Source organism: Marmota flaviventris, chromosome 12, assembly GCF_047511675.1.
Source record: "Marmota flaviventris isolate mMarFla1 chromosome 12, mMarFla1.hap1, whole genome shotgun sequence".
Taxonomy (NCBI): Eukaryota; Metazoa; Chordata; class Mammalia; order Rodentia; family Sciuridae; genus Marmota; species Marmota flaviventris.
Genome location: NC_092509.1, coordinates 71,635,990 through 71,653,725, shown reverse-complemented (window position 1 = coordinate 71,653,725; position 17,736 = coordinate 71,635,990). Strand labels below are relative to the sequence as shown.

General features: G+C 41.7%; 1 protein-coding gene across 3 annotated transcripts in view; it reads left to right on the top strand.

Annotated features, from left to right (window-relative positions):
• Window positions 1-484: 484 nt before the first annotated feature.
• Window positions 485-17,736, top strand: part of Hhat (hedgehog acyltransferase) — a 311,966-nt gene continuing 294,714 nt past the window's right edge. For all 3 annotated transcript variants that reach the window (XM_027934800.2, XM_071619730.1, XM_027934798.2), the window contains exons 1-2: window positions 485-575; window positions 15,809-15,876. In XM_027934800.2, the coding sequence (XP_027790601.2) occupies window positions 485-575; window positions 15,809-15,876 (159 nt within the window). The remainder of the gene's footprint in view (window positions 576-15,808; window positions 15,877-17,736) is intronic.

Here is a 17,736-nt window from a genome sequence, read left to right as displayed (position 1 = left end):
CTTTATAGGAGAGACGGATATCACACCAAAGGAGAGAACTCTCTGATACATACTGTGATAGAAGGCCCTGGGCAGTGCTGGGGGAAGACCTAACCACCTTTAGCAGGAATGAGTGTTTGTGTGTGTGTTGGATGCAGAATGGGATGAGGTCCTCGGAAGGAGGAGGTTTGATCCAGGTCATGTTCGCTCACCTTGAATAGTGAAGGGTCCCTGGGAGTGTGAACAAAGTGCAGTGATGTTAAGAGGGTATTATCTGGGCTGGGGTTGTGGTTCAGTGATAGAGTGCTTGCCTAGCACTTGGGAGGCACTGGGTTTGATCCTCAACAGCACATAAAAATAAATAAATTAAAGGTTTTGTGTCCATCTACAACTAATATATATATATGGCTGTTATCTAGGGTCAAGTCCATGGTCTCATGTTTTGTCATTTTCTCTTCCTAGAACCTCTCACGGTGGACATTGAGAACCATCCTGAGAAGGAACAATGCTGTCCCGATGGGAACTGTCTCTTTACCTGCTGGCTTCACTAGGCTTCCACTTCTATTCTTTCTATGAAGTTTACAAAGTCTCCAGAGGTAAGGCGCTCCATGCTTTTCTGATCTCCTATCACAAAAAAAAAAAAAAAAAAAAAAAAAAAAAAGAAGTGAGGAGGGAATGCCCACAGGTATAAGATTCAGGAAGATGGTTCCATAGGATCAGGATGACTTGGATCCTGCTTTTCTTTTGCGTAAAGTTTGAATTAATGACCTGAGTTCATGACATGCTTTGTCTCAGTGCTGTGGTCTTTTAGGTGATTTTGTGACTCATCTCCTGTAATAGCTGCTGCTACTTGTGTGTGTGTGTGTGTGTGTATGCGGTGTTGGGGACAGAACCCAGAGCCTGGTGCATGCTGATCATATGCTCTTCCCTGAGCTACACCTCTAGCCTCTCCTGTAATCGGAGGATTTGACTCAACAGCTGTTGAAGGCCCTGGAGGGAACTTGCCTCAGGAATTTGAAGTATACTTTTAAATTTCTCTTTCACCAACATTCTTTTCAGGCGTATCTCAGACATATGGAGACAGTTTGAAGGTGTTAGTGATTCAGACTCTTTTTATCTTCTTCATTTTTTTGTTAGTCAGAGGCTTGCTGTGTTCCCCAGACTGGCCTCGAACCTCTGGACTTAATTAGTCCTCCATCTCAGCCTCCCAAGTGGCCGGGACTGTAAGAACCTACCACCACACCCTGCTTCCTTTTATCTTCTCGTTCTGCGATATTTAATGTGTTGCTGTTGTCTGTGTGTTGGAGGTGAATTATCCCCAAATCATATTCTAGCCCATAGTAAGGGGAACGGGGGGTGGGGGGGGGGCCCGCTTTTCTTTTGACAGCAGTTTGGCAAGAGTACCTGTCACTCCTGCTCAGTTGGCCCAGTTGGTCAGCACTGAGCCACATGGCCACAGCTGGGAAACTGGGAAGTATAGTCCTTAGCTTAGTGGCCATGTGCTACCTAAAATCTAAAAGAATTTTGGAGGGACCAGGGGTAGTCTCTGCCATAGTTAGGGACAATTTCTTAGATATAATGGAGATTGTGGAGGTTGTCCTAAAGAAGAGCAGGAGCTAGTCAAGTAGAGAGGGGAGTTGAGGAGCTGTGGCTAGAGATGGGCTTTGCTGGCGAGTGGACAAGCTAGTGTAATACCATTGGGACATGAGAAAGTGTAATATGATCTAGGAACTGCAAACCACTCATGGGATGTAGTGTATGTCTGGAATGTGGGATATGATGAGGGGGTGGAAAGAGTTGAACTCAGATCAAAAAGCTATGGATTGTGAAAGACATTGTATGTTCCACTGAGGGATTTGGATTTCATTTTAAAGGCAGGAGAACATTTTGAAAGTAGGTGAGGTCACTTCAAATGGAAAAGGTAGAAGCCAGGGGTATAGCTCCAAGTAGAGAACATGCTCAGTATGTGCAAGGTCCTGGGTTTGATCCCCAGAACCACAATAAAATAAAATGGCAATGTTAGGTTTGGGGAAGCACCACAGAGTGTCTCTTGCCTGTTGTGTGCAGACCACCCTATGGATCACCAGGATTGGTTTGGATACAGATCACCAGTATTGACTTTTCTCTCCATTTTACTCACGTCCCACTTATAGCCATGGGCATGGTGGTAGGGACTGACTAAAGTAGAGGGGGATTGGTTTTGATCAGGGCTGGCCATGCAGTTGTGTTTCCTGCTGAAGCCTCTGATCTCTCAGCCCATGTAGAGGAAACGAACCTGCTATGTCACACACCATGTTGGCTACTTTGTATTTCTCATCTCATTGAATCGTTGGCACAACCAAAGATGAGGTGGTACATTACTTAGAAGACAGGTTTGGCAACAGGAATGGCATCCCAGATAACTGTGGTCCGCAGTGGCTATGGTGTCTAGGTGGCATTAGATACCCTGGTTCCATCTCTCATGTTCCTCTGAGGTCCTTAGCACATGGCTCCATCTCATACACCGGGGCTGCACCAGGAGTCATCTTAGTTTTCTGCCCAGCAGGAAGGATGGAAGGGGAGGAGAGTCATCTCCTTTTAAGAAAGTGACCTGAAAGTTGCTTATGTCATATATATTCAGTACTGTCCCATTTACTGGAACCTAGTCCTGTGGCCACATTAGTTCAGAGAGAAGCTAGGAAGCATAATCTTCCATTGGGAGGTCATTTTTCCAGTGTAAACTCAATGGTTTTATGATAGAGGGAGAAAGCCAGAGTGGATATTAGCAATTAATCAGTCTCCTCCATAGATGGGTGTCTTAGTTATCGATTGCTGCACAATGAATTATCCTAAAATCTTGTGATTTAAAATAATACCTGCTATCTATTATTTCTCACTGTTCTGGGAGAATTTTCCCCTTCTGAATAGGGTTTACATATATGCATCCATATACATATCAGGGATTGAACCCAGGGGCACATAACCACGGAGCCACATCCCCAGCTCTTTTTATTTTTTATTTTGAGATAGGGGCTTACTAAGTAGCTGAGGGTCTTGCTGAGTTGCTGAAGCTGGCCTTGAACTTGTGATCTGTCTGCCTCAGCCTCAGGAGTTGCTGGGATTAGAGGCGTGTGCCACTGTGCCCTGCAAAGTTTTACTTTTTGAAGCAGTTTTGGATTCACAGAAACCTTGAGTACAAAGTTCCCACTTTCCCCATGCTCTGAGACATGTACAGCCCTCCTACCAACATCCACCACAACTGATGAACCTACATCCACCCATCATAATCACTCAAAGACCATAGCTTACCAAAGGGTCCATTCTTGATGATGTACATTCTGTGGGTTTTGAGAAATGCATGATGACAAGTATCCACCTTATAATATCATACAGAGTAGTTTCATTCCCCTAAAATTCCTCTGTGTTCTGCTCATTCCTCCCTCTTCCCAACCCCTGGAAACCCCTGATCATTTTACTGACTCCATAGTTTGCCTATTCTAGAATGTCATATAGTTGGGCCTCTTTAGTATGGCTTCTTTCACTTAGTAAGAAACATTTAGAAGGACATCCCAGTTTTGCTTCCAAGTTTTGGCAATTACAAATAAACCTATAAACACCTTTGTGGGTTTTGTTTTGTTTTTTTTTTTTTTGAGAGAGAGAGAGAGAGAGAGAGAATTTTTTTTAATATTTATTATTTTTTAGTTTTTGGCGGACACAGCATCTTTGTTTGCATGTGGTGCTGAGGATCGAACCCAGGCCGCACGTATGCCAGGCGAGCGTGCTACCGCTTGAGCCATATCCCCAGCCCTTTTGTGTGGGTTTTTGTGTGGACTAAGTTTCTGACTCATATGGGTAGATGACAAGAAATACAATTACTTGATCATACGATTAAGAGTATGTTTATTTTTGTAAGAAACTGCCAAACTGTCGAATAAGGTGGCTGTACCATTTTGTGTGCCCACCAGCAATGAGTAGCAATCCTTGTTACTCCACATCCTTGTCAGCAATTGCTATTGTCAGAGCTGTGGTTCTTGGCTGTCCTCATAGGTGTGTAGTGGTGTCCTGTTGTTACATTTGATGACATAGGACATGGAACATCTTTTCATTTGCTTATTTGTATATCTTCTTTGACTAGCTGTTTGGGTCTTTGGCCCATTTTTAAATTGGATGGTTCATTTTGATAATGTTGAGCTTAAAGATTCATAAAAAAAGTTGAGTATATAAAATCTTTGTGTATTTTGGGTAATACTTCCAAAATGTATCAGGTACACCTTTTGCAAATATTTTTTTTTTTTCCTATTCCGTGGCTTGTCTTTTCATTTTCCTGACAGTATTCTTTTCAAGCACTTTTTAATTTAAATGAAGTCTGGCTTATCAATTCTTTCTTTCATAGATCATGCCAAAAAAAGTCATTACCACACCTAATATCATCTAGGTTCTCTCCTATGTTATCTTCCGGAAGTTTTACATTTTACTTTTAGATTTATGTTCCATTTTGATTAATTTTTGTGAAAGATTTTTTTTTTTTTTTTGCACATGGATGTCTAGTTGTTCCAGCACCATTTGTCGAAAAGACTGTCTTTATTCTATTGTATTGCCTTTGTTCTTTCTCTGAATCTGTTGATTATATTTATGTGGGTCTATTTCTGGGCTCTCTATTCTGCTCCAGTGACTTATTTGTTCTTTGACCAATACCACACTCTCTTTATTACTGGTCCTTTATAATTAAAATCTTGAAGGCAGGCAGTGATGGTTTTCTGACTTTCTTCAATATCATGTTGGCTATTCGGGAATCTTTGTCTCTCTCTAAAAACTTGACAATCACTTTGTTAAAATCCACGAAATAATGCAATGGGATTTTGATTTGGATTGCTTTGAATCTGTAGATTAAAATTGGAGAACTTCTTCAATATTGAGTGTTTAGTGGAAGCACGGACTGTCTCTCTCCATTTGTTTAGTTCTTTAATTTTTTTTTTAATGAGAGTTCTGTATTTTTCATCATGTAGACTGTGTACATATTTGGTTAGATGTATATCTACATATTTTAGTTTTTGGAGAGATAATGTAAATGGTACTGTTTTAATTTCAAGTTCCATTTATTTATTGCTAGCATATAGGAAAGCAGTTGACTTTTGTACATTAACCTTATATTTTGCAACCTTGCTATACCTATACCTTAATGGACCGGAGGTGGAAACCCAGGTCTTTTCATCTAGACTTAATCCTTTTTCTATTCTATCCACTCATCTTAATTGATGTTTCTTAAGTCAGCTTGTTTTAAAGGGGAGATTCTTTTTGTCTGTTCTACTATTAAACTTTAAGCTGAAAATTTTTATTTCAGTGGAGCAAATTATTTTATTCCTTCTTACACAAGCGGTAGCTTCCAGGTTGGGGGTGGGGCTTCCTCTGTTTTGGGTATAAAACCTTCTGTGCCTCAGATGGCTCAGAAGCTGAATGCTCCTTGGCTTATTACCGAATACTTTGCAGGCCAAAGCTGCTTTTATCCCTCTGATTGTCGGTGCCAAAATGTTTCTCAGAACATTGTCAGAAACTATCTTCCTCTAATCCTTTGGCCAGTTCAGTTCACGGAAGCTGGATCTCTCTGCCTTGATGAAGTGTGCTTTATTGGTGTGATGCCAAGCCTTCTTGGTTTCTCATTTCACTTGCTAGCCCAAGAAAAAGTGCCACTAACCTACATTTTAGAGGTAGGACACTGGGAAAATTTTCTCCTTGGTGAACTTCTCTGGAGTCCTTCTATCTGGTGCAAACACAGTGTCTAGAATAAAGTGAAATGCCTGTGGCGTTCATCTGCAGGGCTGCTCTTTTTTCTGGGCATGGGGCAGGCATCATGTCCACGGAGGCCTCAATAGTTGCAGAATTGGCAGGCCACGAGGGACAGCAGACTGATTTTAACAGTCTCAGTCAAATGGAATCTCTTGACAAATTCACAGCAGGGATTGAACAGAATCCTCCTATTCTGTCTAATTCTACCAAATATAGAGCATCTCTAAGTCATAAAGAACTTCTTGGGGAAGGTGATGGTGATCTGCTGTGCCGGTGGCTTGCCACTAGTGCTCTGTAGTATTGTCGCTAATCAGTAGCTACTGGATTAAGTTTGTGCCTTATGTTTTAGAAGAGGTGGAAACACTTGTCTCTCTGCTTACCTTGAACATGGGGAGAGTTGCAATGTACCACACAACTTACAATGTATCCTGGCCTTAAGGCTTGCATAATAAGCCTTGAAAGGATGAATGCCTGTGCCTAAATGAGGACCATCTATTTTTGTGACCCTATCAGCTTAATGCAAAACTGGAAGTGCAACTAACTGAATTCCTACCAGTGAAAACAATGGATGATAGGAGGTCACCAGTTAAAACACGAGAGAGGGAGAGAGGGAATCCTTTAATGACCCATTCAATTTACTACCTGTTGGTTCCTACTTAAATATTTTATTTCTTCTTGTTCCCATGTTGACAGTTTGTAGCTTTCTAGGAGTCTGTTTTATGCAGCTTTTAAATTTGATTAGTATATAGTTCATAATATTAAAAGCTTTTTTTTTGATGGTTTCTTTAATTGTCCTTTCTTTTTTATTGTGTGTGTGTGTGTGTGTGTTCCCCCTGGAGCTGGGCTCCCCACTCCCCATCCCCTGCCATATTGTATATTTTTATTTTTTTTCTTTCTCCCTTACTCCCTCTTTTGTTCTTTCTCCTTCTTCCCTTATATGTTTTTTCTTTCTTTGATCCACTGTGCCAGAAATTGCATTCATCTTTTCAGCTTTTGACGGTTAGATTTCACCGTAGTTTCTTTTTCTCCAATTGATTGATTTCTGCCCTTATTATTTCCTCCCTTTTTGTTTCTCTGGGTTGGCTCTCCTCCTTTTTATTCCAACTTCACGAGTTGGATGCTTAGCTCTTTAATTTGTAAGGAAGGGATTTGTATTTCTGTTGTCTCTGATTGCTGTTCTCAGAGGTCTTCTAGAAGAGGATGTATGGAGTGAAACTGCACAAACACCTTCCAGGTTCTTCCTAGACCCCGCCTACTCTCAGGTGATGGCTGAACACTGGAGCCTTTATGCTTTAATCCATCGCAAATGCACTTGGCATGTAATGTGAGATGAAAAGTCAGATTATTTTTTTCCACAAATAGTTAACTACACATTATTTATGAAGTCCCTTTCTCCATTGGCTTATGGTACAATCTGGATCATGTCTTAAATTTTTAAATCCCAGACTGTCTGGGGCCTGTGTCTTCAGTTTCATTGATTGAGAAATCAATTCATATATTAGTACTGTGCTATTTTAATATTTTTGCTTTGTCAAATATTTAAATGTTTCTTAGCTATTCTTACTGGTTTATTTTTCCTAGACATATCTTTGAAATTGCCAAGTTCCAAAAAAAAATCTCAGTAGGGTTTTCATAGGAATCACAATAAACTAGAAAGTAATTTGTAAATTGTTTAAATTTTTACAACACTGTGTCTTTCCTTCCAGGAATACAATATTTTATCCCCTTTCTTTTCTTTAAAATCTTGTTATTTCCCTTAATGAAGGTTCATGGTCTTCTTTGTAATAGATCCTGCTAAAATTTTTAAGACTATTTATTAGTCTGTTTTTTCCTCTTATGATTGGGATATTTTCCATCTGATTATTTCTGGTCTGTGGTAAAGGTATTTATTATTTCTTTTATATTTCCATTACTTATCACTTGTTTTTTTCTGTTTAGATAACATTCCCAGATAATGACTTTGCTTCATCTGTTTTTAACTTTGCTAGGCCTTCTAGGACCGTATAATAGTTGGTGGTTTTTCTGCTGTAATTTCGGCCTAAATGGAAATCCTCATATTGCTTTCACCATTAGTGAGAGATTGTGCAAGTTTTACTTATGTATCTTTAAAGAACCATGCTAAGGATTCCTTCTAGCTTCCTTTTAAAATTGGTAATTTTTTCAATCTTGGAAGCCCCCATTCAGAAGAGTCCCTGGTTTCCCTCCTTTGTTCCATTAGTATGACATTTAAGAGTAATCAGCTTTTCAGTCACAAACTCCAGAGACTCCTACAACAAACTGATCATGACCATGGGATTTTAAAATTCACTGCTTTCCCCAAGTTTTTTTTTTTTTAAATACTAATTTCTAAGTGAGATTGATTGGCCTGTCATTTTATCCTCAGATTTCAATCTTGGCACTCTGCTAGCTTTATAAAACACATGGGGAAGATTACTTTTTAAAGTTTAAAAAATAATACTGTGAAGCTAATGTATGATATGTCTGTGTCCTCAAAGCTTCGAATCATTCACTTGTAAGGTTGTCAAGGCATGAAGTCTGTTTGGCAGTCGAGCCACTGAAAACTTTCCCATATCCTTCAGGGTTATTGGTATATTTAGAATTCTCTTCTTCTTAAGTCAGTTGGAGCAATTTGTATTTTTCCATATCACAGAGATTTTCAATTGTACTAACACACAGTTGTATCACGTTCTCATGATGTTTTTTTAAATTTAATTTTAATTAATTTATTTAATTCTTACACAAATGGAGCACAACTTTTCATTTCTCTGGTTGTACACAATGCAGAGTCACACCATCATGCAATCACACACACACACATAGGGTAATAATGTCCGTTTCATCTTTCCAAACCCACAGCCCTGCCCCCCCTCTTGCTGTCCTCTGCCCAATCCAAAGTTATTGCATTCTTCCCTTGACTCTCCTACACACATTATGGATCATCATCCACTTATCATAGAAAACATTTAGCCATTGCTTTTTTGGGAGTGGCTTACTTTGATTAGCATGGTATTTTCCAACTCCTTCCATTTACCTGCAAATGCTATAATTTCATTCTTCTTTAAGGCTGAGTGATATTCCATTATGTATATATACCACAGTTTCTTTATCCATTCATCTATTGAAGGGCATCTAGGTTGGTCCTGCAGTTTAGCTATTTTGAATTGAGCTGCTATAAATATTGATATGGCTACGTCACTTTCGTATCCTGATTTTAAATCCTTTGGGTTTATCTCACTGAGGAGTGAGATAGCTAGGTCAGATGGTAGTTCTCAAAATGTTTTGGATAATGAATGAGTCTCATCTCACCTGTTTTAAGATTGATCTAGTAGGTTTATTCTCTTTATCAAAGAACAAGTTCTTGGACTTATATGTAAATTCTACCATTTTTTCTGTGTTCTGTTTCTGAAGATTATTTTTGAATGAATAACAGCCACCCTAGGTCCTTCTGACTTCACGGAGCCCAAGCACACCTTCTTCTCTGCAGTCGCTACCTTCCTGGAAGGTTAGACTAACCATATTTTTATAAATGGAACTGTGCTTTCCATCGATTTGTGTTCTCACTTCATAGGAGCTTTATTATCATTTCTTTAATCTTCAGTGATATGAAGTTAATGTTTCTTTAAATAAACTCTCAAAAGCAGGGAGCCCTGCTGGTTAAAGAGTCTGATTTTTATGGTGTAAAGTATTTATTTGACTTGCAACCCCCAGTTTCTTTGTTTTCATATAGCAGGCATCTCCAAGTGGGATGTAACGATAATTGAACACTTTTACTTTCTGCCTTTTCTTTTTTCCTGTACCCACAGGTGGGCTTCACCATTCCTCATCTCAGTTTATGAGAAAAGGGCAGAGCAGCTCATTTATGGATTAGTTCTTTCTTCCACACAGTTTGCTCGATACGAACCTCTTGGAGGGTGTGGGCTTTGTTAGGAGAAAAATTTTCCCACTTCCTCCTGTGATTAGTGAAGTTTGGTTGCAAGATGGTTGGTAATTCTGGAAACCTGAGAACAGGGTGGGGAAACCAAGGCAATAGGTCCTGTCCTTCAACAGGTGGCCTTGCCTTGGGAACCAGGGGAGCTGGCTCACCAAGGGTGGGACAACCAGGGGCCCCTCAGTTACAAGGCTCTGTGGAAGTCCACGGCCCCTCAGGAGCCCAGGACTGGACAGCCTGTTGCAGTGTGATAGGTGGAGTGACGCGGCAGCCAAGGTTCCAAGCATCCTGTTTGGTGACACTTCACTTTGTACCTGACCATTGTCTCCCCTGTTACCTGTGGCCGGGTCCTTGGGAAACTAGTGAGTCACTGTCTTCCTTTTCTGGTGTTTTCCTCCTTGTTGATACTGGTCCTTAAAGTAGGTGATGGGGTTCAGGAACAATACCCCAAGTCATTTGAGAAATGCCAAGTAGCAGGAGGTCAGTCTCACTTGCTGTCTGCCCTTCTTCCTTGAGACATAAAACCTAAAGGATTTTCTGACCTTCTCCTGAGATTGGTAATAAGACCCCTAAGAGGGAGTTGCCCTTTATCTACCTGGAGGAAAGAAAGATCCTGTTCTCTGAAGATACAGGGACACAGGAGAACCTAAAAAAAGATCAGGCCTGGTTAAGTTTCTGTCTTTCTTTCTTTCTTTTTTTTTTTTTTTAAATTGTAGTTGGACATAATACCTTTATTTTATTTTACTTATTTTTATGTAGTGCTGAGGATCAAACCCAGCCACCTCCTACGTGCTAGGCGAGTGTTCTACTGCTCAGCCCCAGCCCCAGCCCCTCCCCCAGTTTCTTATCACAAGATCATACTGGTTGGCCGGTTATATTTCCCCACAATCGCCCACTTTTCCTGAAACCTGGAATCGCTACAAGCAAGCGTATAACCATTGCTTTGGGTTTTCATTTCCTTATGAAAAGCTCCTGTGTCATGTGTTAAACCAAAACTTTGAGGGAATCTCTGAAACACAAGGGTTTATTGAGCTGTTTCAGACACTAGTCAGGAAAGAGACAAGATTCTGGGACAAGTTCCTGTAATTTCTGGTAGCAGAACAGGGAAGGGGTTGGAAAAATGTCTGCAGGACCTAGAACTAAGAGAATTTTTATTCCTTTGGAGAAGGAAAGCACAGATGTTTACACGGAACTCATATTGGTCATGGGTGACAAGGGTGGGATTGTGCAAAGCGGAGTGAGGGGTCAGAAGGGTGATCCATAAGAAGTGACTTGCTTCTGCATTTGTCCAGTTAACAATTGGGAAAGTTTATATGTAAACAGCCCTGGTGATCCTCTGTGCTGGGATTCAAGATTCCAGCACTCACTGAAGAGTAGCTTTCATTATTTTTGGCTTGTAGCTTGTTATTGATTAACCTCTTCCCATTCTTCTTCTCTGTCCCCTTAGATTAAGGACATCTCAGAAATTCTTTTATCACATGTAAAAACTTACATGAAATAAATTCATACGCTTTTGTCTTTGTTAGTCTTTCATTATAGGGGCTTTAGCCACAAGTCTAAGAAAAAGGTAAAGACGAGATGTTTGTCCTCCCCTATATTATGTAGGGGTGTGTGGGATTCTGGAGACGCTACTTCCTGATGTTATCGGGGCTAGGGCCTTCTGTGAAACTGAGGCAGTGTGAAGTCCCCTCCAAGTCCCAATTCTTGGGATCAGGCCAGAAAGACTTCAAATTTTGTTGCTCAGAGTTATAGGAATGAGTTCATTACAAGGGAGAGTAAAGGGGAAAGGGGACCCTCTCAAAAGGTCTCTCTCAAAGGAGACAGTGGGTCCTCTCAGAGAGAAGAGAGAAGAGGGATGGCATGTATGTCCTGTCCTCCGGTTTTATAGAAGGTCCCAGGGAAGTTTCCAGAGAGTCTTGACCAGGTCCACCTCTGGATTTTTGATTGATAGCAGCATGACATCAGACTTTCAAGTCCCCACTGCCATGACAACTCTAGGTCACTTTGGCCCATGTTGACCTGGTCTTACAGCTTTTATAGTTAGGGGGAATTATCCTTATCTCCCCAAGTTCTGGGATCTGATCTGTGTAAGAGTCACAAAAGTACTCTCCTTCAGGGTAACTTGTGTTCTTCTTATCAGCATTTCAGGCCTACTTTTCTCCTGCAGATAATAGGTAGTTTCTGGAGGAATGTAGCATATCCTGTGGACTTAAGCCAGGCAGGGCTGCAGGTAAATTGCTTTTTAAAAGAGAAAACTTGTGGGAGTCAGCACATGGACCCATTTACAGAATTATTCCCTTAAGCTCATGTTCCTACCACTCAATGTCTGTCTGTCCCCCTATCACTGATACTTTTTTTTTTTTTTTGGTACCAGGGATTGAATTCAGGGGCACTCAACCACTGAGCCACATCCCCATCCCTATTTTTTATTTGATTTAGAGACAGGGTCTCATTGAGTTGCTTAAATGCCTCTCTTGCTGAGGCTGGCTTTGAACTCGTGATCTTCCTGCCTCAGCCTCCCAAGCTGCTGGGATTACAGGCTTGTGCCACTGTGCCCTCAGGCCTCACTGATACTTTAAATAAATTCTTTAATAAGTGCCTTGGAACATGGCCTAGGTCTGAGGGCCCTTGAAGGCAACCCATAGTGTTGGATCTCCCCACTCCTCCTCTGCTTTCTCCCCTTGCTGCCCACCAGTGATCCATGTTGCACCCGACACATGCAACAGCACACCTCATAGTTCTCTCTTAGCTTGAGAGTTTCCATTTTCATTTGGGATGTCATCTATCAGGAATGGTAAGGATTCCCATAGAAATTGCATTCTTGGTGGTCAGCCCTGAGAGATCTCAGCATTTCTTATGTGAGCAGCTCTTTTGGGGGAGGTTTGCAAGCCATTTATGAAGTGTATGGGTTCGCATCCTATTTACATATCTGATTTGCTTTTGCTTAGGCTATTTCTAAATAATATTTTCATTCCTTAAGTGAGGATTGGGATAGAGGAAAGGGAAACCCAAGCTTCAAATGGCGTGGAAAAACCAGCCCATTATCACCACTCTTCTATATGATAATTTACCTATGAATATTTGAAAGTTGTTTCCCATTACATTTTCTTATCATTAGGGGCCCATCTTTTCTGCTCCCCTTCCCCTTTTTCATTTATTGCCCTAGTTGGCTGTATCCACTGGCTTCCTAGGGAAATAAAGAATCAGCAGAAGCTGATTGGAATTTTTCAAACGCATAGAAACAGCAGGACACAAATACTATGAGTGGGTGTGCCCCTCTATGACAGTGCAGTGGCTTGTATCAGATGAGAGAGAGAGAGAGAGAGAGAGAGAGAGAGAGAGAATGAGAATGAATATGAATTTTCCCTTCTCCCTGATTATTGCCTACTAATTTCCCCCTCCCCAAAACTAATTTCCCATCAAAATGTTGAGGGTGAAAGTGGTAGGTTGGTTAGAGGTTTTAAGTGAGTGGTTGACTACCACCGCTCATAGGCAGAGATTAAAATGCAAATCCTCTGGCTCAGTAGGTAGGATGGGGATATGATGTATTTTTTTTGTTGGTGGCGGGGGTGGAATCCACAACAGACACAGTAATCAAGGCTCATCAGTGGGAACTGCTGCATTTCTAGGCTCTCAGGCAGCTTTGTGGAGTGCTGAATTTTGGGAAATGGTACCAGGACACTAGAGGAAAGGACTGGCTCTGCTGCCAGTCTGTCCTGTGTGGTATGGAGAGCATTTCCCAGGGATAGAAGGCTTCCACCCATTTGCAGCAGCCTCCTGTTTGACTGCATTTGAGTGAGGAGGAAAACTCCAGTCCTGTCCATGGGAGTGAGGGCGTGAGCCCCCAACCTGGGAAGGAATCGTCCCTGAGGGTCTGAGGGGCTGTCATTCTTCAAAGAAAGATCAGTTGCTTGCAGGTTCTCAGCTTCTGCTCAATCAAATGCATTCTGTAGTTGTGAATTTTCAGCTAACTTCAGACAGTCTAAAGATAATGATTTCTAAAGGGGTCATGGATGGATTTGAGTTGGAATTTAATATCAATATCATATATACAGCATTTGTTTGCATCAAGAAATCAGACAAGGGTGATTTGTAGAAATTCTCCAAAACTGGGGGAGAATTTTTGGTCTGGAATTATGTTTGTCCAATATGGTAATCCCTAGCCACCTAGGAGTAGTAAGCACTTAACATGTGGCTCTTCTGAATTAAATGTGCTATAAGGACAGTGTGTACTTAAGATTATAAAAGGAATGTAAAATAACGTATTAATAATTGTTTAATAGTGATTGTATATTGAAATAATATTTTGGTTATTTTTGTTTAAAAAGAATATAATAAAATTAATTTTACCTTTTTTTTTTCTTTGTTGCTATAAGAAACTTTATAAATGTGGCTCCTATTGAATTTCTGTTGGACCCTGCTGAGCAGGATTTTTCCTGATTTTCCTGTTTACATAGGAGACTTTTTCCTACTAGATGAAGGAAAGGAATACTGTGTTCTTAAATTCTGAATTCTTCTGGCTGGATATTTCCTTTCTTGGAGCCTGTAGGAGGTGGCAAGCAAATTTTTCCCACTAGAGGGAGATATATTACAATTTCAGGAAGTCTGGGATTAGCATGTCAACTGCTATTTATGAATGTATCCTTTTTTAAAAAGAAGAGACTAGCTCCAGTTTTTGCTTTGTTTCACGTGTGCGTGATTTCAACGTTTCTGGAGTTTGCATTTTGTGTAAGCGTGAGGCTGAAACAAAAGAGGGAATAGGCAGAGAGGTTTCCCACTCTCTCCAGAATAAATTCTGAGCTTTCTGTTACTTTGTGGGATCGCAGTCACTTGTCTGTTGCCCATGGACTGTTTCCTTGGACTGGAGCCTAGGCACAATGCAAAACACACAATGTGGCCTTGTGTGCAGCTGTAACAGAAAAGACCAGTGCCCCACTACAATTGCACGCCTGCTGTCATCACGCCCCTGTGTGACACCCCATGCATGTGGGATACACATCAATGGGTTCCTGGAGCTGTGATGTGGCTCCTTGGGTCAGTGTGCAACACCCTGCCCTTTCCTCTTGTTCTTTGGAGCAGTGTTGCCTGGGGTGTGGGCCTGGGGCTACTGCGTCCATCTAGTGCCTGTGAGTCTGCCCCTCGATCCTACTCTGAAAAAGCAGCAGCATTTCATGATCAGGCTTAGTGACCCCCACCCTCTTTTGGTTTTTGCTTCTGGGTAGTTCCTTCTCAGTTTTTGGAGTTTTTTTTTTTAATATTATTATTTTTAATTCTGATAGGCATAGAGTTTTCTTCCTTTCCTTGTCTATATATTCCTTGTCCCTCTTTAATGAATCACGGCCATTCTGATGGCTTTATCACTACCCTTGTACTGAGGACCCCTATGCCTTTATCTCTCCCTTAGGACATTCTTTGCGCTCCACCCCCACCCACTCCTCTGTCTCCTGGACATCACACAGGCCTCAAGGTTAGCCCTCATGTCCACTATCAAGGCACTAGTCAGCCCAAGGCAGTTTCATATTTTCTGTTTGTGTCTCTTCCCCAGTGGACAGGACGCCCCCAGAGGCCGAGAGCTTTGCCCGTCGGATTCTTTTTCATTTTTTCATTCCTAGTATTTCACATGAGGTCTGGTTATTGCACACCCTTAAGAAGAATCAAAGATTTTGTTGTTTAAAAAAACAGATAAGCCATCATGTCATTAACTTAGGAATGCATTTTGACCCTGATTTGATTCCATTTTATTCTATCTTGTGAGCATTTTGTCATAGAATCGTCATGATCACTATCATTCGGTGGCAAAGACATAACAAATTTAATCACCTGTACAAGTGGGGAATTCGCACCAGCCTCTCCCAGTTTCCCTGTGTTGGACACTTTTCTCCTCTGATCCCCTCTCTTTCTGTGACCCTTATTACAAGTTGAAAGGGCCGTTTCCACCAGGCCCACCCTGTATTTCCAAGAACTTAGGTCCCAGAAAACCAGAAAGGAGGTCAAGGAGTGTGATGGGCTTGTGTTCCCCCCCTCCCACATCCCCCGGCTGCTTTTGCAGGACATTCTCCAATTTCTTTTAGTGCCTTTGCTCTGTAGCCAACCCGTTTGTTTAGACTTGTGACTAATGGAGACTGTTTTTCTTGTCAGAGCATGAAGAGGAACTGGACCAGGAATTTGAGTTGGAGGCTGACGCTTTCTTTGGAGGACTAAAGAAGGTACAAAGTGGACCAATGGTGAATTGTTTCAACTTTCAAATCAGTATTTTGTATCACTTATATATTTGGAGTTTGCCAGGTACAGTATGGTATTCAGCAATAATCGGGAATAAAGTGCCTTCCTAGAGTAGAAATATGAGAGTGCCGGGCTGGATAAGGCATTCTCCATGGTTATTTTCTTGTTCTCGGCCTCTTCTTCAGATACCAGAAATCTGGTTATGTAACCTTATTGGTTAGCACAATTTTCACGTGGGTCAAGCTCAGGAAGTCCCGTCTTGATCTAGCTGAATCTGTTAGAATCAACCATGGCCCTGGGCACTCCCTGTGCCTGCCCTTGGCAACTGTGAGAATGTCCTCCTTCAGCCTCTCAGTGGCCCCTCTGTGCCCACTGTTGTGGAGCATGCTGGGAATTCCCACCTCTTTCTTCCTCCCCTGCCCTGGTGGAGGAATGGCTCATTTGTCTTTTGCTGCAGTTTATTTTGTAGCAGGCAGGATGGCCACTGTTCCGTCAGACCTTGTACCCTTTTGATATGACAGGTAGCCCTTCAGTGCTAGAGAATGTCGTAGGTGGGCACCAGAACCTCCCCTAAGTAGACCCCTCAGTCTTCCCATCAGCACCTTTTTCCTTGAAATTCTTCTCATTCTTCCCTTGTAAGTTTCCCAGGAACCCGTTTTAATACTGACTTGGATATCAAGAGGTCCATAGCCCAGCTCTTGGTTTGAGGTTCAGGTCAAAGGTCAAAGCCAGTTATGAGCTAGGTAGTTGTTTTCTGTTTCAATGTTCTTGTTTTTTGTTTTGTTTTTTTTTGGTACTGGGGATTGAACCCAGATGCACTTAGCCACTGAGCCACATCCCCAGACCTTTTTTTGTGTGTTTTATTTAAAGATAGAGTCTCCGTGAATTTCTTAGGGCCTTGCTACGTTACTGAGGCTAGCTTTGAACTTGTGATCCTCTTGTCTCAGCCTCCCGAGCTGCTAGGGTTCCAGGTGTGTGCCACTACACCCAGCTTCAATATGTTTAAAAAATGATATCAAAGCACTACTTTTTACCATTTCTACTCTAAGTATATGGTATACCGGTATAACAGGGTGGCCTACAACCCCACAGAGAAGGTTCCTGCTCAGGAGGTGTGAGCTGCCTGGGAAAATAAAAAGTCTGAAATAATTAGTAAGAAATAAAGACCAAGCCAGAAATTAGATATAAAAAGAGGAGCAGCTGATGGGTCTTCCAGTCCAGATAGGAGCTGGAACTGAACAACTAAAAAAAAGGTTCCTATTCTGTATTTAAGGGGGAGTCCATCAAAGGCAGGGACAAGGTTTCAGCAGGAGGAGTCTTGGTTTGGTGCTTGCTTTGCAGTGTGGCAGGGGTCTTGCTGTAAACAGGCTGATGGGCATTTGGGCAAGCCACACCCATCTGTGGGAAGCTGTGTGGCTCCATCCAGTCACTCCCACCTCTGTAGCTGTGCTAGAACTTGAGCGGTGAGCTGGGTAGGACGCCACGTGAACCAGGCATTCTCAAACCAGTGGATTCCTACAGGGAGTTCCTGATACCAGGCTTTCCTGCCTAATTGGCTCCAACATCGCTTTAGTCCATGCACGGTTCACGGATGGCTCCCGGCATACCAGATATCGTTTCCAATCATCTTTCGTGGGCTGGCTTGAGACATAAAACAATGCGTACAGTTCTACTTACCAATGAACTTTTGGAGGACATTTCATCTCAGAGTTGGGCACTGCCTGTAGTGCTGTTTTCCTCCCTTGGCAGTTGCCAATCTTGCTGAGTTGTTACAAGTTTACTTCAATTTCCATTTTGGTTTGCTGGCGTGGTCTGTCCCTCTTTCTAGCTCTGGCTCTATACAG